The sequence below is a fragment of the Cryptomeria japonica genome, chromosome 3 (assembly GCF_030272615.1).
Source record: "Cryptomeria japonica chromosome 3, Sugi_1.0, whole genome shotgun sequence".
NCBI classification, from domain to species: domain Eukaryota; kingdom Viridiplantae; phylum Streptophyta; class Pinopsida; order Cupressales; family Cupressaceae; genus Cryptomeria; species Cryptomeria japonica.
Window position 1 is genome coordinate 285936200 of NC_081407.1, and position 24520 is coordinate 285960719.

At 35.4% G+C, this 24520-nt stretch overlaps 1 protein-coding gene across 1 annotated transcript in view; it reads left to right on the forward strand.

Annotated features, from left to right (window-relative positions):
- Positions 1–24520, forward strand: part of LOC131029625 (uncharacterized) — a 158313-nt gene that overhangs the window by 84173 nt on the left and 49620 nt on the right. Inside the window, exons 6-15 of the mRNA XM_057960193.2 lie at positions 1174–1431; positions 1651–1797; positions 2648–2726; positions 9689–9802; positions 10020–10192; positions 12985–13103; positions 17259–17382; positions 17556–17627; positions 18230–18356; positions 18554–18668. Coding sequence (XP_057816176.1) covers positions 1174–1431; positions 1651–1797; positions 2648–2726; positions 9689–9802; positions 10020–10192; positions 12985–13103; positions 17259–17382; positions 17556–17627; positions 18230–18356; positions 18554–18668 — 1328 coding nt within the window. The remainder of the gene's footprint in view (positions 1–1173; positions 1432–1650; positions 1798–2647; positions 2727–9688; positions 9803–10019; positions 10193–12984; positions 13104–17258; positions 17383–17555; positions 17628–18229; positions 18357–18553; positions 18669–24520) is intronic.

Below are 24520 nucleotides of genomic sequence, written 5' to 3' on the forward strand. Positions count from 1 at the left end.
TATAATATGTACCGACTATGTTGAGCTTGCAGATTTATACGATTCAGAAGAGCTCAGGAGTGAGCTCACGAGTATGAGATTATAACTTTTTGGTTAGAGTAGCTTCCATAAGGGAAAAATATTTAGTGTGATATTTTCAAATTTACCATACAAACATGTGCGTTTTCTTCATCTCTAGTCGTGGGCAGTTTACTTGTATCAGACTTCTAGCTCAAGCCCATTGGGTTTTGATTAAGTTCTATTCTTAGGGTCATGATTGTTTTTTATTTTAGTTTAAAAATATAATCTTTATATTTTGTTTTCTAAATAATGTCGTTTTATTTTTTATTTTTACTGTGTATTCAATATATTACAATTTAATATTTTAAAATACTAAAGTTAGATTTTTATTTGTAGTATATTTATATAATACTTGAAATTTTATATATTAATTTTTTTAAATTAAATTTTTAAACATATTTATATTATAATAATATAATGCTTTTAAATTATGTTTAGTGTTTTCAAAGTTAATGTGATATTGTTTTATATTTACAGGTTTATTATTTATATTTTATAAAAACTTCAAATTTATGTAAGATTTTTTTTTGAATTTTTTGTCTGCCGAAATTTGTCTGAATTTTATTGTTGCTGAACACGAACATGAACTTGAGTCTTGTGACATAGTCAGCATGTAATAGCCTGTCTGATTGCCAGCTTCTTATGTAAGATTCAAGAGTTTTGCATGACCCATTAAGGATGGCTATTTTATCTCATTGATTCTGGTTTAGCAACTACATCCCATAAGGCATGTATGACATAAATACAGGTTGGAACGTGTGTACTTTCTATTGTTCCCATGTTCCTTTATCTGCTTCTTCATCAGTTTGCATATGCATTTAAACTTTGAAATATTTAAATAAATTTTATTGTTGTTGTTTGTCTAACATTGTCATGTAATTGTAAAATATGGTATGCACTTGTGAGTGAGTGGTTGACAATGAGGATTCTTATCTATACTTGAAATTTGCTTTCTAGTGGTACAATGATTCACAGATGTAATCACTTATGTTTTTATCGTCAGTTCGGGATGGCAAAGATTTGGTTGTGTTTTGCAAATTCCTTCATTACCTTTAACTTTATGTTCTTTAACATCATAAAGAATATTAAATTTGCATTTCTTATGTGTTCTAGATGCACCATAGAAGTGGTCAAAGTCAACGAGCAAGAGAGGTTTTAGAAAAGCTTATTGATGAACATCCATCAGAGGCTGATCTGACTGTTGTTAACTTGTTGGCTGCACTACACATGGAAAATAAAACCTTTTCCAGAGCAATTCAACATATTGAGCATGCACGCATGATTTACTGTTCTGGACAGGGATTACCACCAGAACTTGCTATCAAAGCGGGTATTTGCTATGCACACCTTGGAAATTTGGAACAAGCTGAGGTATGCTTTAGATAACAGACAATTTTCATAATCTCTGTGCTGCCTTCGTTGTAGTTATCATTTTAATAAAAGTTGGCATAAACTTTAACTCACATTTTCAGAACATATTCCTGATCATGTAATGTAGATTACTATAATCTCATGTTTGAATTGCATGTTCCTGTAATTGCAAAGATGGTTTTAAACTTTTAACAAATGGTTTTTTTACCTTTACTGTAGAATTTTTTTGAGGATCTCCATGCAGAACAATCAGAAGAGCTTGCAGAATCAATAATTGATGTTGCTGATGCATATACAAGCCTTGGACATCATCACCGTGCTCTGGAATATTATAGTATGCTGGAAGGAACAACCCCATTTGAGAATGTAAAGCATCTTATCTTGCTCCATGTTGTTTGGTTGAGTTAGAGCTATTGTAGGAAGTACATATGGAATACACTTATTTGTTGCATGATTTTTTTGTCTTCCATCGATGTGTCAGCTCTGTAGATGAATTATAGTCAAGCCAGTTAGGTAAATATCCAAACTACTTGTATAACTATGAGAAAAGAATTTACTGGGGAATTAGTAGCTGCAGTCATTTCTTTCCATGGACCAAATTATGAGTTCAATTTGTTAAAATTCTTTCCAGTTCTGCCTCCAAAGATCCATCTGTTCTTTTGTTACTATAGGACAATTTCCAACACAGCCATAAGGAAAAATATGCCCTTTTACAAACAAAGGATATTCTATTATCCTACCTTAGCGACTAGGGAATCTTAGAGTTCACATCACAACTAGTAATCCCTAGAATCACAAAGCCAAAATGCATGTGATCTTGGTGACCCAGATAATTCTCCAATTATAGGTAAAAATTGGGGGATTGACCACTACAAATAATGTTCCTGTTTGGAAGTAGTAAATCTCATGTTGTATCATTTGTATTTGCCCTATCCATATGATGGTGGTTGCATTTATCTTTTGATATTTTGTATGTTTTTTGCTCAACTTATTTGATCACTGTTTTTTATGCTCATTACTTTTTTTATCATCTAAATTATGAGTTTTCTCATAATTTAAAACGACGAGTTTTCTCATAATTTAAAATGTGTATTTTGTTTAGGATCATTATATTTCTCATTTAGGCAGAAAGTTCCTTCATGATATTTTTGTTCTTTTGAGATTTATTTTGCAAAAACTAAAAAAGATACCTGTGATATTGTTTGAATACATGTAGGCTCATTTATGGTTGAAGGTTGCTCAATGCCATGCAGCTGTTGAGTCTTACTCAGATGCTATAAAATTCTATTACAAAGGTACATTTTTATCTATCTACAGTTGTATGCTGTAAAAAAGAACAATGGACATAAGAAACTAGTGAAATCTCATGGAACATCAAAGAGAAAATATCTTGTCTTGGTAGTATAATTCTGTTTAATAAACAAGCTATTTTTTTGCAAATTTAGGATGTAGAATAGTTCAGTAGTTATCATATTCTCCGAATGGTACGTAAATTATTATATCTCAGTTTAACATATTCAAGTTTGGAAACAAAGAGAAATTTTATGCTAGAAAGGATATGCGAATTTATCTCATCCATAATTTGAGTAAATAAAAATAAATAAATAAATAAGTACTTTGGTTGACGAAATATATGTAGTGAAGTAGAAGCTAAAATACTAAATCTCAGTTAAATCTTACATATGTTCTGTTAGTTAAAAAAAGAAAATAGGCAATTTGGATGTTTGCTACGTGATCCTGCAAAAGTGCTGAAATTAATGGCTACTATGCACATGATAATGGCTCATTACAACAAATTCTTCAGGCAGCGGCTCTAATCAGCAGTAAGGTTTTGGAGGCTTCCTTTGCCTAAACCTAAATTATGTCATCCTCAAATTGTTTCTGCATGCTCTGTGCGGTAAGGAGTAAAGTTTCCAGGTGAAGAATGGTGAGGAACCCAATGATTGCAGGGGTGCTGCGACTGATTGTTAAAATCACCTTTTATTATAAGCGAAAAAAATGGAAAAAACAAAACAAAAACTTGGATATTTATCAAGTTTTCAACCAGGATTCAATTATGTTAATTTTGAGGGTTATCACAAGTCTGGGCTTTAGAAAATGTAGGCCAAAAATCTTATTACTAGTTTTTATACTGATTGTTTCTAATGTAAATTCGTGATGGGGAGATCCTATTTGATCATATTGATGCTAGCATTTGTAAATGTTAGTGTGCATGTTGCTCACTCTATATATTTGTTGTAATAATTCGTAGTTGTAGACAAATAATAAGACTATTTGAGAAAAATAAAATAATCCATCTAGATATATTTAAGCAACATTACATGGCTTCAAATTTATTGAGATCATATTGGGCCATGTGAGATTTGAGGATTGAATACTCATTGCCGGAACATCCTATCTTGAAGTAAACCAGTTAACAAATGGGAAAGATAGGATGGAGTGTACTTAAACTTGGTCGATTGCTCCTTATTTGTAGTACATAATTGTGTTCAATATGCAGTTGCAAGCAAGTCAATTAGCTCCCAAATAACTTTGATTATTTTGTGCTATGCATTGAACATGCATCAATGGATAGAAAAGAATGCCAAGCTCCCTATGGCTTGAAATGTTTTATGAAGAAACACCTTGAGTATGCATCAATGGAAAAAAATAAAAAAACACATCAAGCTCCTTGGTTTGAAAAGTTTACTGAAGGCAGAAGCCTATTGGAAGGATTGCAGTGTAGAAAAGCAAGTTGATTCTAGTGATGGGTTACAAAAAGTGTGCACTTTCAAGTACTTATAATATTTAGGATTTCTATGTTGTTTTTCCACCATCCTCAAGGGTGCAAATGTTGTTTTTTATGATCAGATTTGCAATAAGCAGAAACACAAAATAATGAACACTTGAACACAGCAAATATCCTGGGAAAACCCTCCTTGAGGGAGAAAAACCCAGCCAATAATATCACTTATATTATTGAATAATTGTAAAATCTGTCTTAACAATTTGGCCACTCTCAAGGCTGAATCAAAGATGAATTATAAGCACCTCACTAGGTGCGAATTTACCAATGAAAATAATATCTTCTCTCAAGATATCGATTTGAAGCAATATGTCAATCTGCTAAAGATATCGAACTCCTTCCTTGAATGCGAACTTGTCTTGATATCATAATCGAATGAATTCCTTGTATATATACCAAACAAGGTGACTCTTCACTTAGGTTGGCCTCCTTTAGAAGAATAGAAAATATGATTTTGTAATAAGGCCAACTTGCCTTAATTATCATTTATTATATTAACTTAAAATAAAATATCTCCCTAAGGTACAAACACTAACACTCCCTCTTAGCTAGGGAGGTATTTTCCAGATATCTTCGTCATGGAGTCTCTCAACATGACGCTCACAATGGCCACACCCATTTGTGGAAAGCTCAAAGGTTCATCACGGAGTCTCTCAATGTGATGTCGTCATGGAGTCTCTCAACATGATGCCCACAATGGCTACACCCATTTGTGGAAAGCTCAAAGGTTCATCACGGAGTCTCTCAATGTGATGTTGTCATGGAGTCTCTCAACATGACGTCCACCATGGCTACTCCCATGTGTGCAAAGAAACACATACAAGTGCCCATCACGGAGTCTCTAAACGTGATGTCGTCATGGAGTCTCTCAACATAACGTCCACCATGGCTTTTCCCATAAGTGAAAAAAACACAAGTTCAAAGAATTCATCACCGAGTCTCTCAACGTGATGTTGTCTTGGAGTCTCTCAACATGACGTCTACCATGGCTACTCCTAGAGGGTGGAAAGACAAGGGCTTTCACCTCAAATTTCTCTGTCACAGAGAAAAATGCATTACAAGGGCTTTCACCTCATACTTCTCCATCACAGAGAAATATACACTAACAAGGGCTTTCACCTCATACTTCTCCGTCTCAGAGAAATATACACTAACAAGGGTTTTCACCTCATACTTCTCCATCTTAGAGAAATATACATTACAACAAATCTTCATGATGATGTGGCTCCCTCTGAAGCTCCAAGTTCTTGCATCAACCTCCTAACCTCCTTGTCCAAGGTTGCCTCTGTTGGTTTGTCAGACTCCCTCTGAATGTTATTTCCTCCTCTTTGAAGAAACTGATCGCAATTTGTATAGGTTCTTCCTCTTTGAAGAAACCGATCGGCTTCTTCCTCAGGGTTTATCTCCAATATCTCAACGATATTACACACTAAGTATGGAAGTTGTTTGTTTAATTTGATTTTCTCCTAATTTTCCTTTCCTTGCTTGTGCTGAATTACTGGTAGGGTTCAGGGAAGCTGAATTGTTGACATTATTAGCCTTATTATGCCTAGTGTGCTTAGACACCCCATTTGTCTTCACTGGTATGGGAACAGCCTCAGGAGTAAGTATGCTATTTGCAGAAAGTCCAAAGACACATTGATCAGATGTTTGTGGAGACTCCTCCAATGGGGCATCGCTTGACTGGATTTTCCCTTCGGCCTGAGTAGCCCCTTTGCCATTTGGCTTTAGGTTGTTCGTATCAGCCAAGGGAATTAGCATATCCTGGTCCTTTAGCCCCATGGCATGTGGACCAAAGCCATTGGAAGATATCTCCTACAAACCATTTGCCAGTGGTACTGCCCCATCGTACTGAGTAACACCATTTCGAGGGGCCCTTTCAGGTTTCTCACGGGAGCCCTGCTTTCTATCATCATCATCATGATCATGATCATCATTATCATTTTCCTTAGCTTTGGCTTGCACAATCCGAGGATGTGGGAAGTACAGAGGCCTTTCGACGGTCTGGAGCCTAGGGCTCACTCTTCGCTGCTGGGATTCTTCAATCATTGTATTGAGCTCTTCTTCGCGCGGCGAGAAACGACCTTTTCCTGAGCGACCTTATTTTCCTCATTATGCATGCAATTTTCGTGCTCCAAAACATGCTTATCAGTACCATTTTCATTGTCAAGAAGCACGGGAGGCGACCCGAGTTCTAGGCACGTTCTCTTGGCATGGCGAGTACCTACTTGTGCCTCTGAATCTTCTGCTACAGCACCAGGTGCCGGAAAATCGTTTTCCGGCTGCTGCTGCATTTCTGAGAATTCAAGTCCTGTGTTGGCCCATTGTCTCGTGTTCTCTTGCGCTCGCTTTCTGTCGGTGTCACCATTACCATGCTCGCATTGGCCATAGAAATCTGCGTTATCTGAACCCCTATCAACTTCTCTGCTCTCTTGGCGTCTTTTCAGAATGTTACATCTCGGGTTCAAATCGCACCGAGCTTTCGCACTGAGGATTGCAGGGCGTTTCTTCGAATGAAGACTTCACAAATTTGGCTTAGACAAATCTGATCAGATTTCCATGAACTTGGCTTTGATACCATGTTTTTTTTATGATCAGATTTGCAATAAGCAGAAACACAAAATAATGAACACTTGAACACAACAAGTATCCTGGGAAAACCCTCCTTCTTGAGGGAGAAAAACCCAGCCAATAATGTCACTTATATTATTGAATAATTGTAAAATCTGTCTTTACAATTTGGCTACTCTCAAGGCCGAATCAAAGATGAATTATACGCACCTCACTAGGTGCGAATTTACCAATGAAAATAATATCTTCTCTCAAGATATCGATCTGAAGCAATATGTCAATCTGCTGAAGATATCGAACTCCTTCCTTGAATGCGAACTTGTCTTGATATCATAATCGAATGAACTCCTCCTTGTATATATACCAAACATGGTGACTCTTCACTTAGGTTGGCCTCCTTTAGAAGAATATAAAATATAATTTTGTAATAAGGCCGACTTGCCTTAATTATCATTTACTATATTAACTTAAAAGAAAATATCTCCCTAAGATACAAACACTAACAGCAAAGGCTGGTCCAAACTTTCTTTTTGCATAGTATCTTGATGGAGCCATGAAGTGATACTATCTTTAGATGTTTGCTTTGAATAAATTGCATCAATATAGCTACCATCAATATATTTGCCATATATACCATTTGGTTGTTCCTTCTGTTATAATGTCTTTTAATTCATATCTTAGAACTTGTCTTTAGGGAAATTTTACTCAATTAGACTCAATTATATGAAATTAAATATCATTATCTTATGATATTGCCTAGAAACAACTGAACAAAATATGTGTGAGCAATCCTTCTTGACATTAAGATAGGCGTTTTGCTATGTTCACCAAGATGTGTCCTTGACATTTTTTGAAACATCACCATATTGAGGATTTTCTGGGGATGTGAGGATGCCTTGGAAGGTGCCCCCACTGTCCTCAATCAATATATATGGTCTTGACATATTTGAAATATCCCGGAAGTGAGGGGACTTTGTTGGGGCAGCTAGGGACGTCAATGATGCCACCTAATCATCTTGGGGAAAGCCAGTCATCCACTTGCAGTTACACCTAATTTTTTTGAAAAAGGCCCAAAATAAACTATAAAGTATTTTATTGTTCTTTTGTGGGGGACCACAGATTTTGGTCTGCAAAACAACATGAACAGATTTAGGCTCCTTTATGTGAGGCAGAACAACACCTAGGATTTCAAGCTCCAGCTATACCTCCTAAGGTGGTTTTTCAGTCCCATGGTGGTGGTCCTCTATCATTGAAAACAACAGTTTTAGTTGTTTTTGTAGTCACAAAATTGCAGGTTTGCAATATATAATCGCAAAGATTTCAGTCATATCGAGGTAGCCTCCTTTCCAATCTTAATACAAAGTGAGGAACTTGTGTTCAGTTTTGTTAACTACTACAATCCTGAGACAAGGGAGATAGGCTCATTGATTTCACATTCTTTGCAAGCTCAGGGTTAGTAGAATATTTTCCATGTTTTTTCATTTTGTATTAACGATCTATTATGTACATGATGATTGCCTTGTCAATTTTATGATATGAATATTTGAAATTTCTCTATATTTAAATAATTTCCTATTTTTTTAATAGCCGCCCCATGCTGTCCTTAAAATGGCCTCCAAAAAATCTTTCTGCAAAATGCATCCCCATGTTCTCATCTCGGAAACTTGATGGAACATAGCTTTTTTATGCTATAAAGAAATTTGAGGGAAATTTGTGATGTTTTCAATTTGCAGTTTGATTATTAATAAGTTTTTCTTCACATTATTAATAAAGACTTGATCTATCCAAAATGAATTTGATTGGACTTTTAGCAAATTGTGTCATGCAGTTTATGTTTCAAAAGTTAGAAATGCAGCATTTAGAATGTTAAATGCATTATATGCTGCCCACATGTCCAGCTTTGGGTCACTACATTGTTAACTGATATAGGGCTCTAAATCATCAGATATCATGCCTACCTTTTATCAAAATAGACATAGGTATACCAACTTTTTTCTGTTTATTGAAGTGCATTGCAAGTCACTTGGATTAGATTGATATTTCTTTGTCTGTAGCTTCTGACTGCTGTTAGTGCCAGTTTATATTAAGCGGTTGCAATTAATAATATTGCCCTCTGTTGACTATTTGCCCCCCATGCAGCCTGGATCTAGAACTGGTATTGTATGTGTTTTGGGTACTGATTCATGTCCCCTGTGGATCTGGCTAGAGGCCTGCAAAATAGTCCTGAAGTAACCCAGGAAGATTATCATCACATTTCATGAATAAAATGAATAAATCACCCATGTACCTGGCTCCTATGAATGCTATTTCTAAAATCCCGACCTGACGTATATTATTATTGCGTACATACATTCTGTGGTGAGCTTTATTTCCCTGCAGAACAATCCATGCTCATGTATTTTTTAGTGCCAGTAGATCTCGTTATTGGCCTCCACTCCTTTTGTTCTTTATCTGAATTTTTCAATCTTTGCTCTGTGTTTGTAATTTATATTTACTCGACTGTTTTGCACATCAGTCTTTAACCACATTTGTATCATGGGTAGATATTTAATAAGTTATAATTTTTGCTGGGATATATTTATAATTATAATATTACCTAATACTTATTTATATTATTAATTTATTCAATCAATATATTTCTAATTTTTAGCTTATATCTAGCTTTCAGTTGATATACGTATAATCTAGAGAGGTTTTATCTTTACACATGGCTAGAATATGTATATATTTGTGATTTTTATATATACTTTTGTACAAATAGACCCAAAACGATCCCCACCCCATTTTTTTTGTTGTACCAGGGTACCTGAATCCCCTTACATGAACCCAGACTAGTAATTTAGCTTAAATCATTTAGTACAACAGCATTAATGTTTTATGCCTTTTGTTTGTTGTATGCAGCTCTAGATGGTATGCCAGATAATGTTGATGTACGATTGACCTTAGCATCTCTACTTATTGAACATGATAGAACAGATGAAGCGATACAACTACTTTTACCTCCACAGCATATTGGTAACTTTAATGCTATTTTGTAGATTCATTTTTGAGTAAATGTATATCTTAAAGGAATGTTAAATGTCAATTTATAGAAACAACAATGAACTGGATATAATTTTATTAGACACAGGGAATATAGCTCTTTGTATTTGTTAGTGCCCTGGTTATTTCTTTAATGTTTTAGGGTCTTGTTATGCATTCTTCATTTTAGATTGTTTGCATTTGGCTCTAGAGCAACCTACCAATGATGCAAGCAACATTGATGGGCGCCCATGGTGGTCAAATGGAAAAGTTAAGAAGAAGCTAGCACAAATTTATCAGGCTCAAGGAAAGGCGGAACTTTTTGTAGAGGCTATTGCATCATCAATCAAGGAGACGTTATATTTGGAGACTTTAAACCAGAAGGTATCTTTACTGAATATGACATCTGCATTAGCTTATTATTCCAGATTTGATTTAATCATGGTCTTTTTGTTATTACATTTTTAAAACATATATTTCAACCATATATGTTTTATTATCATAAATCTAAGGTCATGAATAATAAACGAAGCTAGTAATAAGGTCACATATAAATATCAAATATGTGATAAATAAGTAATTGATAAATACACAAATGTTTATTTAAGTCATTAAGATCTCATAACAAAGATTAAATAAGAAAACATATCTACGAAAGCTTTTCAAAAACTATACATCATTACGAAGATTTAGAAGGGCAAGGCTCAAGACTCGCAGAAAAAAGACACATTAATCACAAATCTAGGTGGTGTCCTAGGTATCTCTTCTTAATTGTGCAACGTCAGGTTGATGTAACTAGTTTTAATTCAGTGCTGCATTAATGATGATGACTTAAGTGGGTGAGCCATCCTTCAATAGAAGTTAATAGGGTTTTGCTATTCGGCAGGCTACTTAGCTAAAATGCTATTGAATACATGGAATATTGTAATGCTTTCTTGGCCACATTCATTGCCATCCTTGTTTTCGTAGAGTTTTTATTAGTAACTTCTTTGTTGCTTCTCAGTCGTTTTCTGAATAAGTGGAACAATAGTATGAAAGTTGCCTTAATTAAATGAAAAACCATAGTTTCTATCTTTATTCAAATTGCCTTAATTAAATGAAAAACTATATTTTCTCTCTTTTTTTCATAGTACATATTATAGAAAATTATATGTTATCCTTAATAAATGGTTTTTGCTGACCATTTTGTTGTTTATAAATTGTTGGCTTAGGTAGTGTACTTCAAATGGTAGTTATGAACCTTTAGACCAATAGCTGTGTCCTAACTAACAAACAACAACTGTTAGTCTTAAAAATAACATTTCATCTCGATTATAGGGTTAAGAGGCTGATTTTGTGATAGGTCCTCCTTCTACTAGCAAAGCATTGTATTAAAAACAATTAAAACAAATAGTCTAAATGGCTTCAAATTTATGCTTACCCAAGTTTTTGTGATGGGGATGACAAGGGATGACTATTAAAAAAAGGAAATTATTAAAAATCATAGTTACTGGGAGACGCATCTTGGGGACCGGGTCGAGTCTCCCGTACCGGAAACATCTCGGTTTGCAGGGTTTGTTCTGTTGCCATCTCTCACTGTTTCCACAAGTCTCCCATTGTGCCCAAGTCATCTCGCGAAGCTCCTATTGTGCCTAAGCTGTCACATGAGAAGAAGTTTGGAGCAATCAGACGTCCCATGAAGACTTGCCTTGCTTGTCGAAGCAACAGAGCCCAATGAATGGCGAGCAGAAGATTTGGCAATCACGTGCTACAGTTGCGATGGGGATTCAAATTCTTTTTTATTGCGTGTTACGATGCAAATATTTTTTGTCAGGGTTTCTTAAGTTTCTTTTGAGAATTTTTCATGGTTATAACAAAGGGGCTACATCAGAATCAATGGGAGGAGCCAAACAACACCAAACTAGTTATTTTTATGCCATACTTTGTTAATTATTAGCCAAATTTTTTTTCAGAGACAACTATTTCTACATGATCTTCAAGAAGGTCTATTTAGAGGCGTTCTGTTTGAGGTTTCTTTGTTTCAGATAATGTATTTGAAGACAATTTTGTATGTTTGGCTTGATTTTTGTTCAAGCAAATCATTTTTAGTGTAGGGATTTTTAGTATGACTTTTCTTTATTTTCACATGCAACATTGTAAACACTTTTAAATAAGTGGTATTGGCCTCCAAAGTAGTCAATGAATAGAAATCTCTTGCCTACTTGTTACTAGAATTATTGTTCACGTTGTCTTGTTCAATCTTGTGTTTGTTGACTTATCAGATCTAGTAGTCTTTCTTGAAAAATGTAGGCTTTGTATTGTAGCTTTCATCAAAGAAGTTATTGTAGCCTTATATATAATAGTAGTTTATCAATTTCTTGTGTTGTACTCATGATTTGTAGTCTTTGTTTTTAGTGAGAGTGTGAGCATTTGTTAGCTATTGTAGATGTTAGCTTTCTTAAAAAAAGATGTAAATATCTTGTCCTAAGCAGAACTGTTGATAAGCCTTGTGGCCTTGCTTGAGAAATGAAGAGACAGATGTTTGCTTTAAATTTGTTTGTATTGCATAGTGAAAACTAATTGTTTAGAGTTCCAGGGTTATCTTTTGTTACAATGGAGCTTCCCCTTCTAGTTTGAAGAAAGGTTTTTATCTTACTTACCATTCTGTTTTGTTTGTCCTCGAAGGAACAAATTACAAGGCTAATTGAACTAAGAGTGTTCCATATATATTAATTTTTACCAGCTGAGCAACCTTCTAGTCTTGGATCCCTCCTTGAACACCTCAAGTTCTTATTAATTCATATGCTATTAAAAAGAAAAACAATGGGGCCATGGATTGTTAGTATTAGGGTTTTATGGTTTGAGGTGGCAAGGCTCATTTAGGCCTGCATGATTTGGGTACTAATTAGATTCACCAGTTTTCTGGCAAGTTTATTATATACATAGTTTTCTGGCTGTGTTTAAGTAGCTGTCATCAGATCCTAATGACATCTGTAATTAATATTTTTGGTTTCCTTTATTCATTTCATTGAGTTGTAATACAAGTTGTTGCTTATCGTAGATATTATAGTATTGCTTCTGATTTGATTATAATTTGCTTTATATTTTAATATTTATTACAAATTTGTTAGTCCAAATACATTGTATTTAATAATTCATTACTTATTTATAATCCACTATGACTGCTTTGCAAACAGGTCAGAATGAAGAATAAATTGCCAAAGAGTGTTCTATCGGAAAGGGTGAAGTGGCTTGATGATAGTCATGTAGATAATGTATTTCGAGGCTTTAGACCTATTTTATCAACATCTGACATGTAAGCTTGCTATCTTTTCTGAAGATCATAATACACCACTTTATGCTGCAGATTCCATTTTAAAGCTACTGTGCAGTTGATACTTTTGTGAGGAACAACATGCAAAAGTTTTTAAACTATAATGGCTAAAAGTTAGGTAAGGAGAATTTAATATTCCACCGTATGGCAGAACTACATGGTTTCTAATCTATAAATAGGAGGAGCCCAATCAGAGATTTAAAGCTACACTGCTTCCAGAAATAGTTTTAATGTTAAGCTACGTTTTTTCTATAAAGTAACTTTTTATGGTTCAAAACGCTGCTAATTGAAGCTGTTATTTGGAACCATGATTCCAATCCAAAAAATGTTTCTTTCATGGTTGCAAAATCAGGTAATACTTGCTAATCTTGTGAGTCTATTAGGCTTGTGAGTAACTCACACTAGCTCTCAGCATTTAGTAATGATAGAAACTCCCCACATGTTTTTCAGAAAGACTCACAAATCTTGCAGGAAAACTTGTAATTTGAGGAAGGAACTAAATCACTGTCAAAAAGAGCATTGCATGAATTTTTTAAATACAACTTGTCTATGGTTCCTTTGCTAAGTTTCTTGTGTGAGGGTTTGTTTGATGGGTATGTATCCAAGCTGTAAAGAGGAGTCATGGCTACTAGGTAGCATAGTTGAAAAACTCGGATTTGGTGAGGCCTGAAATTGTGACTCAACAAAATTTCGACAACTTAAAAAATTGCTTAAGTTTCATTAGAAACACATTTTTTTTGCAAAATTCAATGAGGAGATGCATCCAATGAGTCAATAAATGAGTACATAAAAGAAACAAGATGAATCTAGTTAATTGATTTAAATGCAAATTGGGTACAAAATGGCATCCTCATGTGGAATGCTGATGGCTGATGGTTCGAAACAAACTGAAAATAGCAAATTGTTTTTGTAAAACTTAAAGTAAATACTACATCAAAACATTTTACATCTTCCTCTTCCCAAATCTAGTGAAAACTAGGGGAGAGGTAGAACTAGAGGATTTAGTCCTAGGAGTCCGCTGTGACTCCACCTCACCAAAATGAGGTTGAGGGTAGCACCCCTCGCGAGGGTTTGAGAGTGAGAGAAAGGGAGGTCGAGAGATAGGTCTTGATCTTGGGGGAGAGAGGAGAGAGTGAGATAGAGAGTAGTAGAGAGAGGAAATAGAGGAAGAGTGATAGGGAGAGAGATAGGTCTAGGTTTAGGGCAGATAAAGTGAGTGAGATAGAGAGAGCGAGAAAATGTTGATAGAAGCCTGCTGATTATTGAAATTTGACTAAGTCTGAAAATTTATAAGATCTTCTAAAACCTAGAATTTGCATTATAACTCCTAGAGATCTGAAACCACTCTCAAACGTTTTGTCAATATATACATGAAATATAACATGAAGTATAACTTAAATGTTATGTTTCATGTATATATTCTGATGAAGAGAATGAGATTGACTTGAAGAAAAAAACAATAGATAATATTTTGACACGTCTGGGCCTCTTTTTTTTATGTAGACAAGTTTTTGCCAAAGAGTCACTGAGTTTTTGTGAAAATCTCACCAAAAACTTGACGCTTTTTTCACAAAAACTTGGAGAGTCTTTGTGCGAGTTTTTGGCACAAAAACGCGTTGAGCTGAAAAACACGCGAGTTTTCGGCAAGTCTTGCATCCATGCTAGGTAGTACACTGCTGTTTTATTATAGGGTTTTATACTACTCAATGAGCTCACAAGTATTGAGAAGGAATCCTCACAGGCATTGTATCAGTCAGAGAGTTGGAAAGAACTAATTTAAGCTTAAAACTCCAAGTATATTTTGGATCCATGTTTTGATCAAATGGGGTAGATCTTTAGTTGTTTACAAATTTTCTTAAGGCATTCATGGTCACACATTGTTCAACAATTGTGTATGTGCTTTCTTTGTTGGTGCCATAGCCCTGTAAATCTGTTGAATTCTTCCTTTTTGTCTCTAAATTTCCTCCTTGTCTAATAAACTAGCCTTCTCTGCTCTTGTAATTTGTTTCGTCTGTGAGTCTTATGATAACTTTTCTTCTTTGAAAATTTTGTGTTTGGTAATACAAAATTTGAAAATTGGTTTACTTATAGAGGAAGATGATGTTGATTTTATGTGCTAATTGTCTTGGAAATCACCATAAGTGGCATCAAATTTGAAGGAAGATCCCAAAATAGACATGATGGAAGGAAGGATGTTGAGCTGATGACATCTGTCACCTTCTCACTTGCTTTGGGTTCGGAGGAGCTTACCAATAAACAATAGAGATCTTTGAAATGAATCTTGAGATGCATCTAGAGAGGTTGGGTTTATGTCGTGTAGAAATGTCATTCACTTGATAAGTGAAAGAATTGAAAATACTTTGGAGAAGCAATGGAAGGCACGAGTGAGTGAGCGACCGATCCTATTGCTCATCCTTCAATCTTGAAACAAAGGAAAAATGGAGAACTGTTTAAACACTTAAGTTTAAACTCATTAAATTGAGGCAAAGTGAAAATATGCCAAATGTCACTTCCTTGTTTCTTTGACATGCACAAGAATTAGAAGCCTTTATAAACACAACATACATGACCTTGGGAGAAAGGTTGCAAGTGGTTGTGCACACTGAGCATGGGGATGGTCTTTTGAAAAATAAGAAAACATTAGAAATATCAATAAATTTAAATAAATTAGACAATCACAAAATATTTCAGGATGAGATAAACTAAAGAAATTAAAAGCAAACCTTGGGTGAAACAAAAACAGGATAAAGCCACTTGACGTTCACTTGCTTGCTAAGCATTGTAAGAGAAATCAAAAGGCTTGGAAATAAGTCAAGAAAGACTGTGAGGAAACATTGAACAAGATGAGACTACATTTTTCAATCTCAAGGGCTCTAAGTGGTTCAAAATGGATGAAGGAAACAAATAAATGGCGAGCAATGATTGAATAAGAGAATAAAAAGAAAGAATGAAATGCTAGGTAAATAATAGAATTTTGCAATCGAGGGAAAGATGAAGAATAAATGGAACATAATCATGAAGAGCTAAAGATCCTATCTTGAACAGACACACAGAAAGCCATCTATGTAGAGCATTGTCTCTTACACAAAGATTTAGCTTACAAAACAAACATCTCTTAAAAGTTTGAATCAATTGTATTGGGCTCAAGTTTTTGTGACAGTTGGGTATGTTGGTGGCAACAGTTTCTTATGTCATAGTGATATGGTTGCTGGACCATTTAACTTGTACTTGGTACAGGTGTTGTATACAAAAGCAATTAGTTGGCTTCATGAGACATCTATTTTTTTTTTGTTTTACATAAAAGTAGTTGTTTTCTAGGATCTTGCTTTAGGGGTAAATTTTTTTTTAGTTAAGGTTGTTATTTCGATGTCCGTTTTCAGATGTGTGCTGGAATGTGTAGACTTTAATGAGTGAGTAGATTTGAGGAGACTAATGCTGAGTTTCTCCTTGAAAAGGAGCTTGCTTATCATGGATTGAGTCATTGCAAGGGCTGTATATCAAAGTCACAAAGCATTTTCTTTTGATTTCCTGTTGATTTGCCAAAGTTTCATTTGAAATTCTAATGGTTATTCTTCATACATCTTTTTATTCCCTGAACTTAGGCCCCTGGTCCCTTTGTCCCCTAAACCTGTCCCCTCGTTAGGAAACTTTGTGGAACTATGATTTAAATTTTAAAGGGATATGAAATAAATTGTATTTTACTTTGTTGATTTCTTTAAAGTATTTGATTTCACATTCTATATTTGTCAATGTTCCATGGGCGTTGGGGACAGGGGGACAAAGGGCTTAAGTTTTGGGGACGAGTTTCGGGGACAGGGGGACATGGGCCTTGGGGGGGGCACGTCCCCGTGGAACACTGATATTTGTAGCTTTTTGTTAAATTATCTGTAAATGCTAAGTGTTTATGACAGAAAATAATTGTACCAATCAACCTTGGAAGTCATTCTCATTTTTTTCATTTTTTAATGCCATATAGCATTATCTCCTAAGTGTTTTGGCTTCCATATAATTACATTTGAATTCTTTATGTCACTTCATATATTCAATTTAATGAGGATCTAGGGTTTCTATTTTTTAAATCTTGCTAATGCCATTTACTTATCTAGTATTTGTTTTGGTGTATTTCTTTTCTTGTAGGAACAAAGCTCTAAGAGCAAGAAGAAGACTTGCAAAATTGGCTTCTAGAAAGGAAGAGAAGAAAGCTGCTGCCTTGGCTGCAGGCTTAGAATGGCAGAGTGATTCAGATGATGAAGAACTTCCAGTAAGAATTATTTTACGGGCAATATGTTGGAAATTTTGTCAAGCTTAATGGATGAATGTCCTGAAGTGGAATCATAAATGATATTTACTAAGTAGTGCCGACTATAATGTATTTGTTTTTCTAATATTGCATGTGCTGATATTAAGTGGCACTGAAAAATAATGATGTGACAGGAACCTGTGATAAAGGAGCCTCCCTTACCAGATCTGCTCAAGGATGAGGAACATTATGAACTGATTATTGAGGTATGTAGTCATACTTTTGTTTTCCTTTTCCATCACCTTGCTAGTCAATACTGAAAGCCATTTTTTTGAGTGATCCTTGCTATCGCTGACAAGCATCTAGTGCAAGATCCATGCAGTCCATGATCACTGATGGTAATCCACATTTTGTATTTTTGAAGAACGGTACTACAGTATCATGAATCTTTTTCATTCTCTCTTGCATCTATACCATACTAGTACTACATTGTGACCCATAAGCAAAGATATCTGTAATCAAATAGGAAACAACATACATTTTAAAAATTAGGGTACATTTGAGTGCTCGCTCTGACTTATAAACATAAATTGACAAATGAATTTTAGTTTTCAATAAGGAATCCACCCCATTGCATCTTTGAGCATTAAAATTTGAAGGGTGAACCTGAAATTTGTTTCTTCACCTTAAAAAGAAACGAGGTCCTAAAAATGAATATAATGATGTTGGGTGCTCATTATAATAGACAAGAAGATCTAACATTTTATTTATAGTGAGCAGCTGCAACATTGGCTGTTTTTGGACCATATTTCAAAATAAATTGCCAAGAAAAATCCAGTCATAACCTCTCTTCAGTTATTTTCTACAGATATGCAAGGCATTGGCATCATTAAAGAGATATTGGGAAGCATTGGAAATCATAAATCATAGCTTGAAATTGGGCCACAACCATTTTTGTCAAGAAAAGCAAGATGAACTTCGTTCATTGGGTGCACGTAAGATTGTGATTTTGTCTTGACAATTTCTGTTCAAACTTAGGGTACTTTAGGTTTACTTGAATTGTAGATTTGAGGTTTGAACAAACTGTAAGTTCATATGATGCCTTTGATTTGACATAATTATATTTTTACCCAAATCAATTGAATATCCATGATTTCACATTTAATAGTTTCTTTTGTTGTGGTGCATGCAGAGGTTGCATACAATACAACGGACCCCAAAAATGGATATGACTGTGCACGCTACATTGTTCAACAACATCCATATAGCCTTGGTGCATGGAATTGCTACTACAAAGTGGTTTCGCGGTAAGAGAATATAGAGTTTATCCCTTTTTTAGTATAATGTATAGTTTCTAACCAATATTTACACTTTCTGTTCTTAAATGCATTTGGGCACTAAGAAATCGTATTTAAGAGACATAAGAATTTGTGAATCAAATATACCTTTCAGTGTTTTTGAAATGGCTTTTCCCACTCCTTCCTCGACAAACCCTAGACCAATGATATTTGTAGAAATCTAGGGAATCTCCAAAGCAGCTAGCGACAAATGTTGTAGATTCTTCTTGTCCTATTGGCAATATTCTCTTGATCCTTGTTCTCTCATGACCGAGGGATAGTATATTGGTGGCTCCTGTTACTTGTAGTGAACAAGACCCAAATGGTGCCAAGAGAAATAATGTGGTCCCTACTGTGTGGGGGGGTTTCATTAGGCATGCTCAAAGGCTCTATTGGCAAATGCAGTGGATCCTAAATTTTAGAACAATTAGCAGGTGGCAGTGTTAGAGGCATAGATGCGAAGGATGGACATTGTCCACTATTTGGGTCTCCATCCAGTAATAATGCTTGGACAAGAAGTTCTTATAGAGAAGGGGAAATACTCCAGGTTGGGCTTGAGTTGTAAGTTCAATTCTTTCTGACCAAGTCTGATCAAATTGTATGCATGGATCTCTAAAAATTGGAACTCTAGAATCAAGGATTTGATTAAAAGCTATCCTAGTGCTCAAGGATTTCTTTTTTCTGCTATTCAAATCCCTGGAAGATCTTTCATTTTGGAAAAGGGCCCTTGCTTTTGTGATGAACATGCATTGTTGGTTAAGCTCTAGTTCCCAGCCTTAACCCAATGACAATTTTTTTTCAGTTATGTCTGTATGGTTAGATTGACCCAGGTAAATTTTTATCTCTGGACTCAGAAACTGATGGTTTGATCCATTCTACTTCAGCAAGAATCCAGGTCAAGATTGATATTTTAAAAGGACTATCTGAAGAGACATGGTTCAAGGTAGAGAATTGTGTATGGAAACAAATTCTAGACTTGGAAAATATACCATTTAGATGTAGAAGGTGTTTCCAAGTTGTTTATATTGTGCTAGTTGCAAAACCAGAAAACCAAATTCCTCCAAAAAATCTACGTGGTGGAATGGTGTGTTTATCCCATTTAATTGTGAAGCAACCAGAGCTTGAACTTTTTGATGATTCAGGCAGTTCTTTGAATTCATCAAATCAGACCTTTGAAAAAGATTGCATTACAAATTTAATTGGAGTGCTGGTTTATTTTTGCAAAGCATCAAATCAGTTGCGTATAGAAACATATTCTAGACTCGGAAAATATTGCATTTAGATGTAGAAGGTGTTTCCAAGTTGGCCATATTGCTGCTAGTTGCAAAACCAGAAAACAGAATTCCTCCAAAAAATCCACTTTGTGGAATTGCGTGAGTTTATTGATATTCCATTTAATTGTTAAGCAAGCAGAGCTTGAACTTTTTGATGATTCAGGAAGCTCTTTGAATTTATCAAATCAACCCTTGAACAAGGTTGCATTACAATATTAATGGGAGTGCTGGTTTAATTGTGAAGCAACCAGAGCTTGAACTTTCTGATGATTTGGACAATTCTTTGAGTTCATCAAATTAGACCTTTTAAAAAGCTTGCATTACAATATTAATGGGAGTGTTGGTTTAGTTTTTGCAAAGCATCAAGATAATTAGATATCTTCTGTATCACTTACTGGTGGCTCTGTTTCTGTGATCCCCTTGTTCACTTTTCCTTTGTCTTCTGCAAAATATCTGGGTAATCAGAAATCACCCGTTTCTCCTGTTAGAGGCTCTGTAGGTCTTGTCCCTTCATTCTCCATTCCTTTCCCTTTTAATGCTAGCAAGAGTTCTTGGTCCTATCAGGTTTGGCACATGCTGAGGAATGGGGATATTGAAGCTAATATTGTAGATTCTCCAATCTCTATAAGCTTCCCCTGTTTCAAATGAATATGATGATGAGGAAGATAGGGTGGGTGGAGATTCATGATAGGAAGGCTTCCCCCAAAATATAATCTTTGGGACATTTTATTCTTTTTTCTCACCAGAAAAAGTGTTTTTGTATGATTGTATAGTATAAATAGGTGCCTTTAATGGCCTATTATGCCACTATGTGGGCCATTAATAACAGAAGCATTGATCTATTTATAGTCTGTATCTCTTATTTTTGTTATTGGCTGGAGCCCCTTAATAGACACATACATCTCAATCAACGGGAAAAGAGAAATCATATATAATTCGCTTGATATGAATTAGGTTTTATATTGAATTACATAATTTTCCTGTGAGACTGTAGTAATTAGGTAGTTTTTTCTTGGCAGCAGTTATAAAATCCCAAAGGTTTCTATGCTGGTCAGTTTACAAAATAAAGTGGTGTGTATGAAGAGTTGCATCAAACTATTTCTGAGGTCCTATACAAAACACGTGCAGTTTCTCATAGCCATGGGTTATGGTCATATAGACTATACCATAGCAAATCATGCTGGTAGATTTTATGCCAATAGTAATAAATACTGCTGGTTGTAATGTCTTTGAAGGGAGCTTCAATTTTGTTTTTCAGGGTTGTAAATAATGTAACCAATTTAACTACATGAGTTTGGAAGCAGTTTTTCCCTAGAAGAAACCTTATATTATCTCCCTTATATGAGTTTCCTTGGCTTTTCAAAACCCAATTGCATGGTTAGTGTTGATGTGTTTTTTTAGGACACCTCGAACACAAAAAGTACACCCAGTATTTTATCCTCTCTTGAATAAAGAAACCTCATATGCTAAAGAATATGATCAAATGAGACAACTCCAAGGTTTACAATGTGAACAATCGACTTTAAATTGTGGATAGACTTTATGTGTTTGATGTGATCTTGCTGGTAATCACAACGGGACTTACGCTTATGAACACTGTTGGAACGCAGAATCTTACTTAACTTGCTTGGAAAATAAAAGATAAAAGGAAAGGGTTTAGGAAGTCTATGCTACTCCTAACAATGTAAGAAATGATTGTTGACTCGGTGCAACCAAACCAAGCTTTTCTTGGCCGTGAGGAAACAATTACACAAAGATGGTGCAATCTCCTATGGCTAAACAAATGATTTTCATATCTCTTATGCACATCAACTAAGTTGTCGGTTCAGGCACCGATTCGGGTTCGAGGACCCGGTTCGCTAGTTCGATAAAATTTTGAAAAGGGGTTTGGGTTCGTTAGTGTGTGTGTGTGTGTGTGTGTGTGTCTATATATATATAAGCATGAATTAAGATTAGAATGTCACATAGCAGCATATAAACAACAAAAGCACCATAATTTTGTTAGATCTTGTCTGTGATTTACAACTAAAGAAGTGTTGAATATATACAAATCATATCAGACTACTGGTGGTCATGAAAGTCGTGTGGGAATAAGAAGCTAATTGCAATTTAGCTTATGTTTATTTTAGGAGAAGATTGGGACTCTAAATCTATGTGGAGATCAGCTATTCTATTAAAAGTATTGTGTATATCTCAGATTGTAAGGTCTGATACAAGTTCAGGGATTTCTGTATTTAGTGAGTCCAACTACTTAAGTGTGTAAATCATAAGTAAGCTCAGGATCATAAGCCGAGGATTGTAAATCAGAATAAGCTAATGCATGGGTATTCTGTTGTTGTGATTGAGCACTGCTCCATTACATTGTATAAGGTTAACAAGTAAGAGGCCAAAACTCAATTGTTTGCTTCTATGTTCTATCCTGCTTCAGATATAAACCTACATGATAACTTGCAAAACAATCACACAAATCTGCAAGTCTGAAACACATATCTCTACGAATAAGAAACCCTCATTGCTATAAATTTTATAAAAAATTTCAAAAAAAAATGTAAATTTGGGCGCTTGGGTCTCCAAGTTTGCCCTAGACGAACCAACTCATCTGGGCATGAATCCTGGCTGGACCTAGAGGTGAACCGGACTAGGACCCAAACCCAAATTGGACCGGACCAGTACCAGGCCCTAAACTCGGCGAACCCTACAACTTAGCACATCAGCAATATGAAAATGAGCATTAAGTAATTGAAGTTAAGCTTCTAGATAAGTTCAGTCTAACCATGCACTACAACTTGCAATCAACAAATTTCAAGTTGTATGAACGTTAAGCTTCACCATTCCTCAATAATAATGTCTTCCATTCAACTAATACATCTAAACTATGAGAATTAGGACCATGCAACAAGTTGAAATAGCACACAAAATCCACCATCTCTTCAATGAAAATAGTATGTTTATTACAACAGGCCTTGGCAACAATCTCCTTTCCTCCTACTCTACTCTAACTGCTAATACTGGTCATCTAATAACAATTAACTATTAACCCTTACAATTGAGTGAATCGAGCCTTATATAGAGGTCTCATTTAGAATGAATGTCTCAAATTGATTCAAGATCAACAATTGGGATTACATGATAAAACCCTAATTAGCGATAGTTACAACTAACTCCATTCAACCAATGATGAATTAATTCTTTGTTGACCATCCTATCCTATCGTCCTTGCTAGTCACCACCTCACTTAGCCCATTGCCTTGGAGATTCTCCTAGATTTTCTCCTCATTCCCTTGCCTTAACTCTACCGCCAACTTGTAGAAATCATCAGCCATCGTGTTTCCCTTACAGCGCTTGTGAGGAATTTTAAAATTATTGAACGTTGAAAGCAAATGTTTTGTAACCTTCACCAACCTGTCCAACTTCCAGTTCTCTATGCCTCCTTTGATTAATGAATTCATAATGATTTGCGAATCTCCCTCCAAATGAATCAAGTAGACTGACAATTTCTTCACTAATTTCATAGCAAGGAGCACCACTTTTTCTTTTGCTTGATTATTAGTGCCCGAACAGAGTTTTTGCATACTCCATGCCAAGATGTTCCCCTGCCAATTTTTTGCAAGGAGGAGGAACGACTATGGATCCCTCACTAGGCACACCACCTCATCTAGATTGCAAAAAGGCCACATGAGGCCAAGAGAGACAGATTCTACTCTTGAGCCTAGGGTAGAGGGTCGTTTTAGGGCACCCTATTGCAATTTCTTCCTCAACCCCTATATTGATCAATTGTTGGGATAAACTCAAGGGAACTTCAATCATAAGAGGGTGAGAAGGATGGCATGATGAAGGGGAATGACTATGGAAGCCTCACTAGATACACCACCTCATGGGATGGCAATAGGCAACATAAGGCCAAGTGGGACAAGATTATCTGCTCTTGGGCCTAGGGTAGGGGATATTTTGGGCTCCTTATCATGTCTCCTTATCTCATCACCCATTATGGTTGAACCCCACATGATAGTTTAGATTTGTTATTCGTTATGAGTATATGTTTTCTTTAACCCTACTAATGGATTTATCTCACGAATTATATCTTTAATGCTATCTCACTTGATTGCATGTTTCCAAAACAGACTTATCTTGTCCTTGGGTGAGAATTATGCCTCTAACTATATTATGTTCCTTATTTTATTGGATTTGTAAATTTAGGGCAAAATATAAGGTGATCGAAAAAGGGGACATTGCAAGTAACTTCATGATTGTGTTTTCTTCTAAGCAAGAAACTGACAAGGTGTTTCAGGGAGTAGCCTGATTTATGAATAAATCAGGTCTATTTGATAAATGGCAAAGATGCTCATAGCACAGTAAATTATTTATGTCTAATCCTTTTGAGCCCCTAGCTGATCCTAAACCAGTGGCCATGGAGGATAATCTGTCATGTCCCTGCATACAAATAAACAGAACCCTAATTCCAAGTCTGCCCTGGCCGACCCTCTTTATCCTTGGCACCTAAAGCTTAGGAAATTGATTTAATTTAATATCCACTTCAGGGCCGACTCA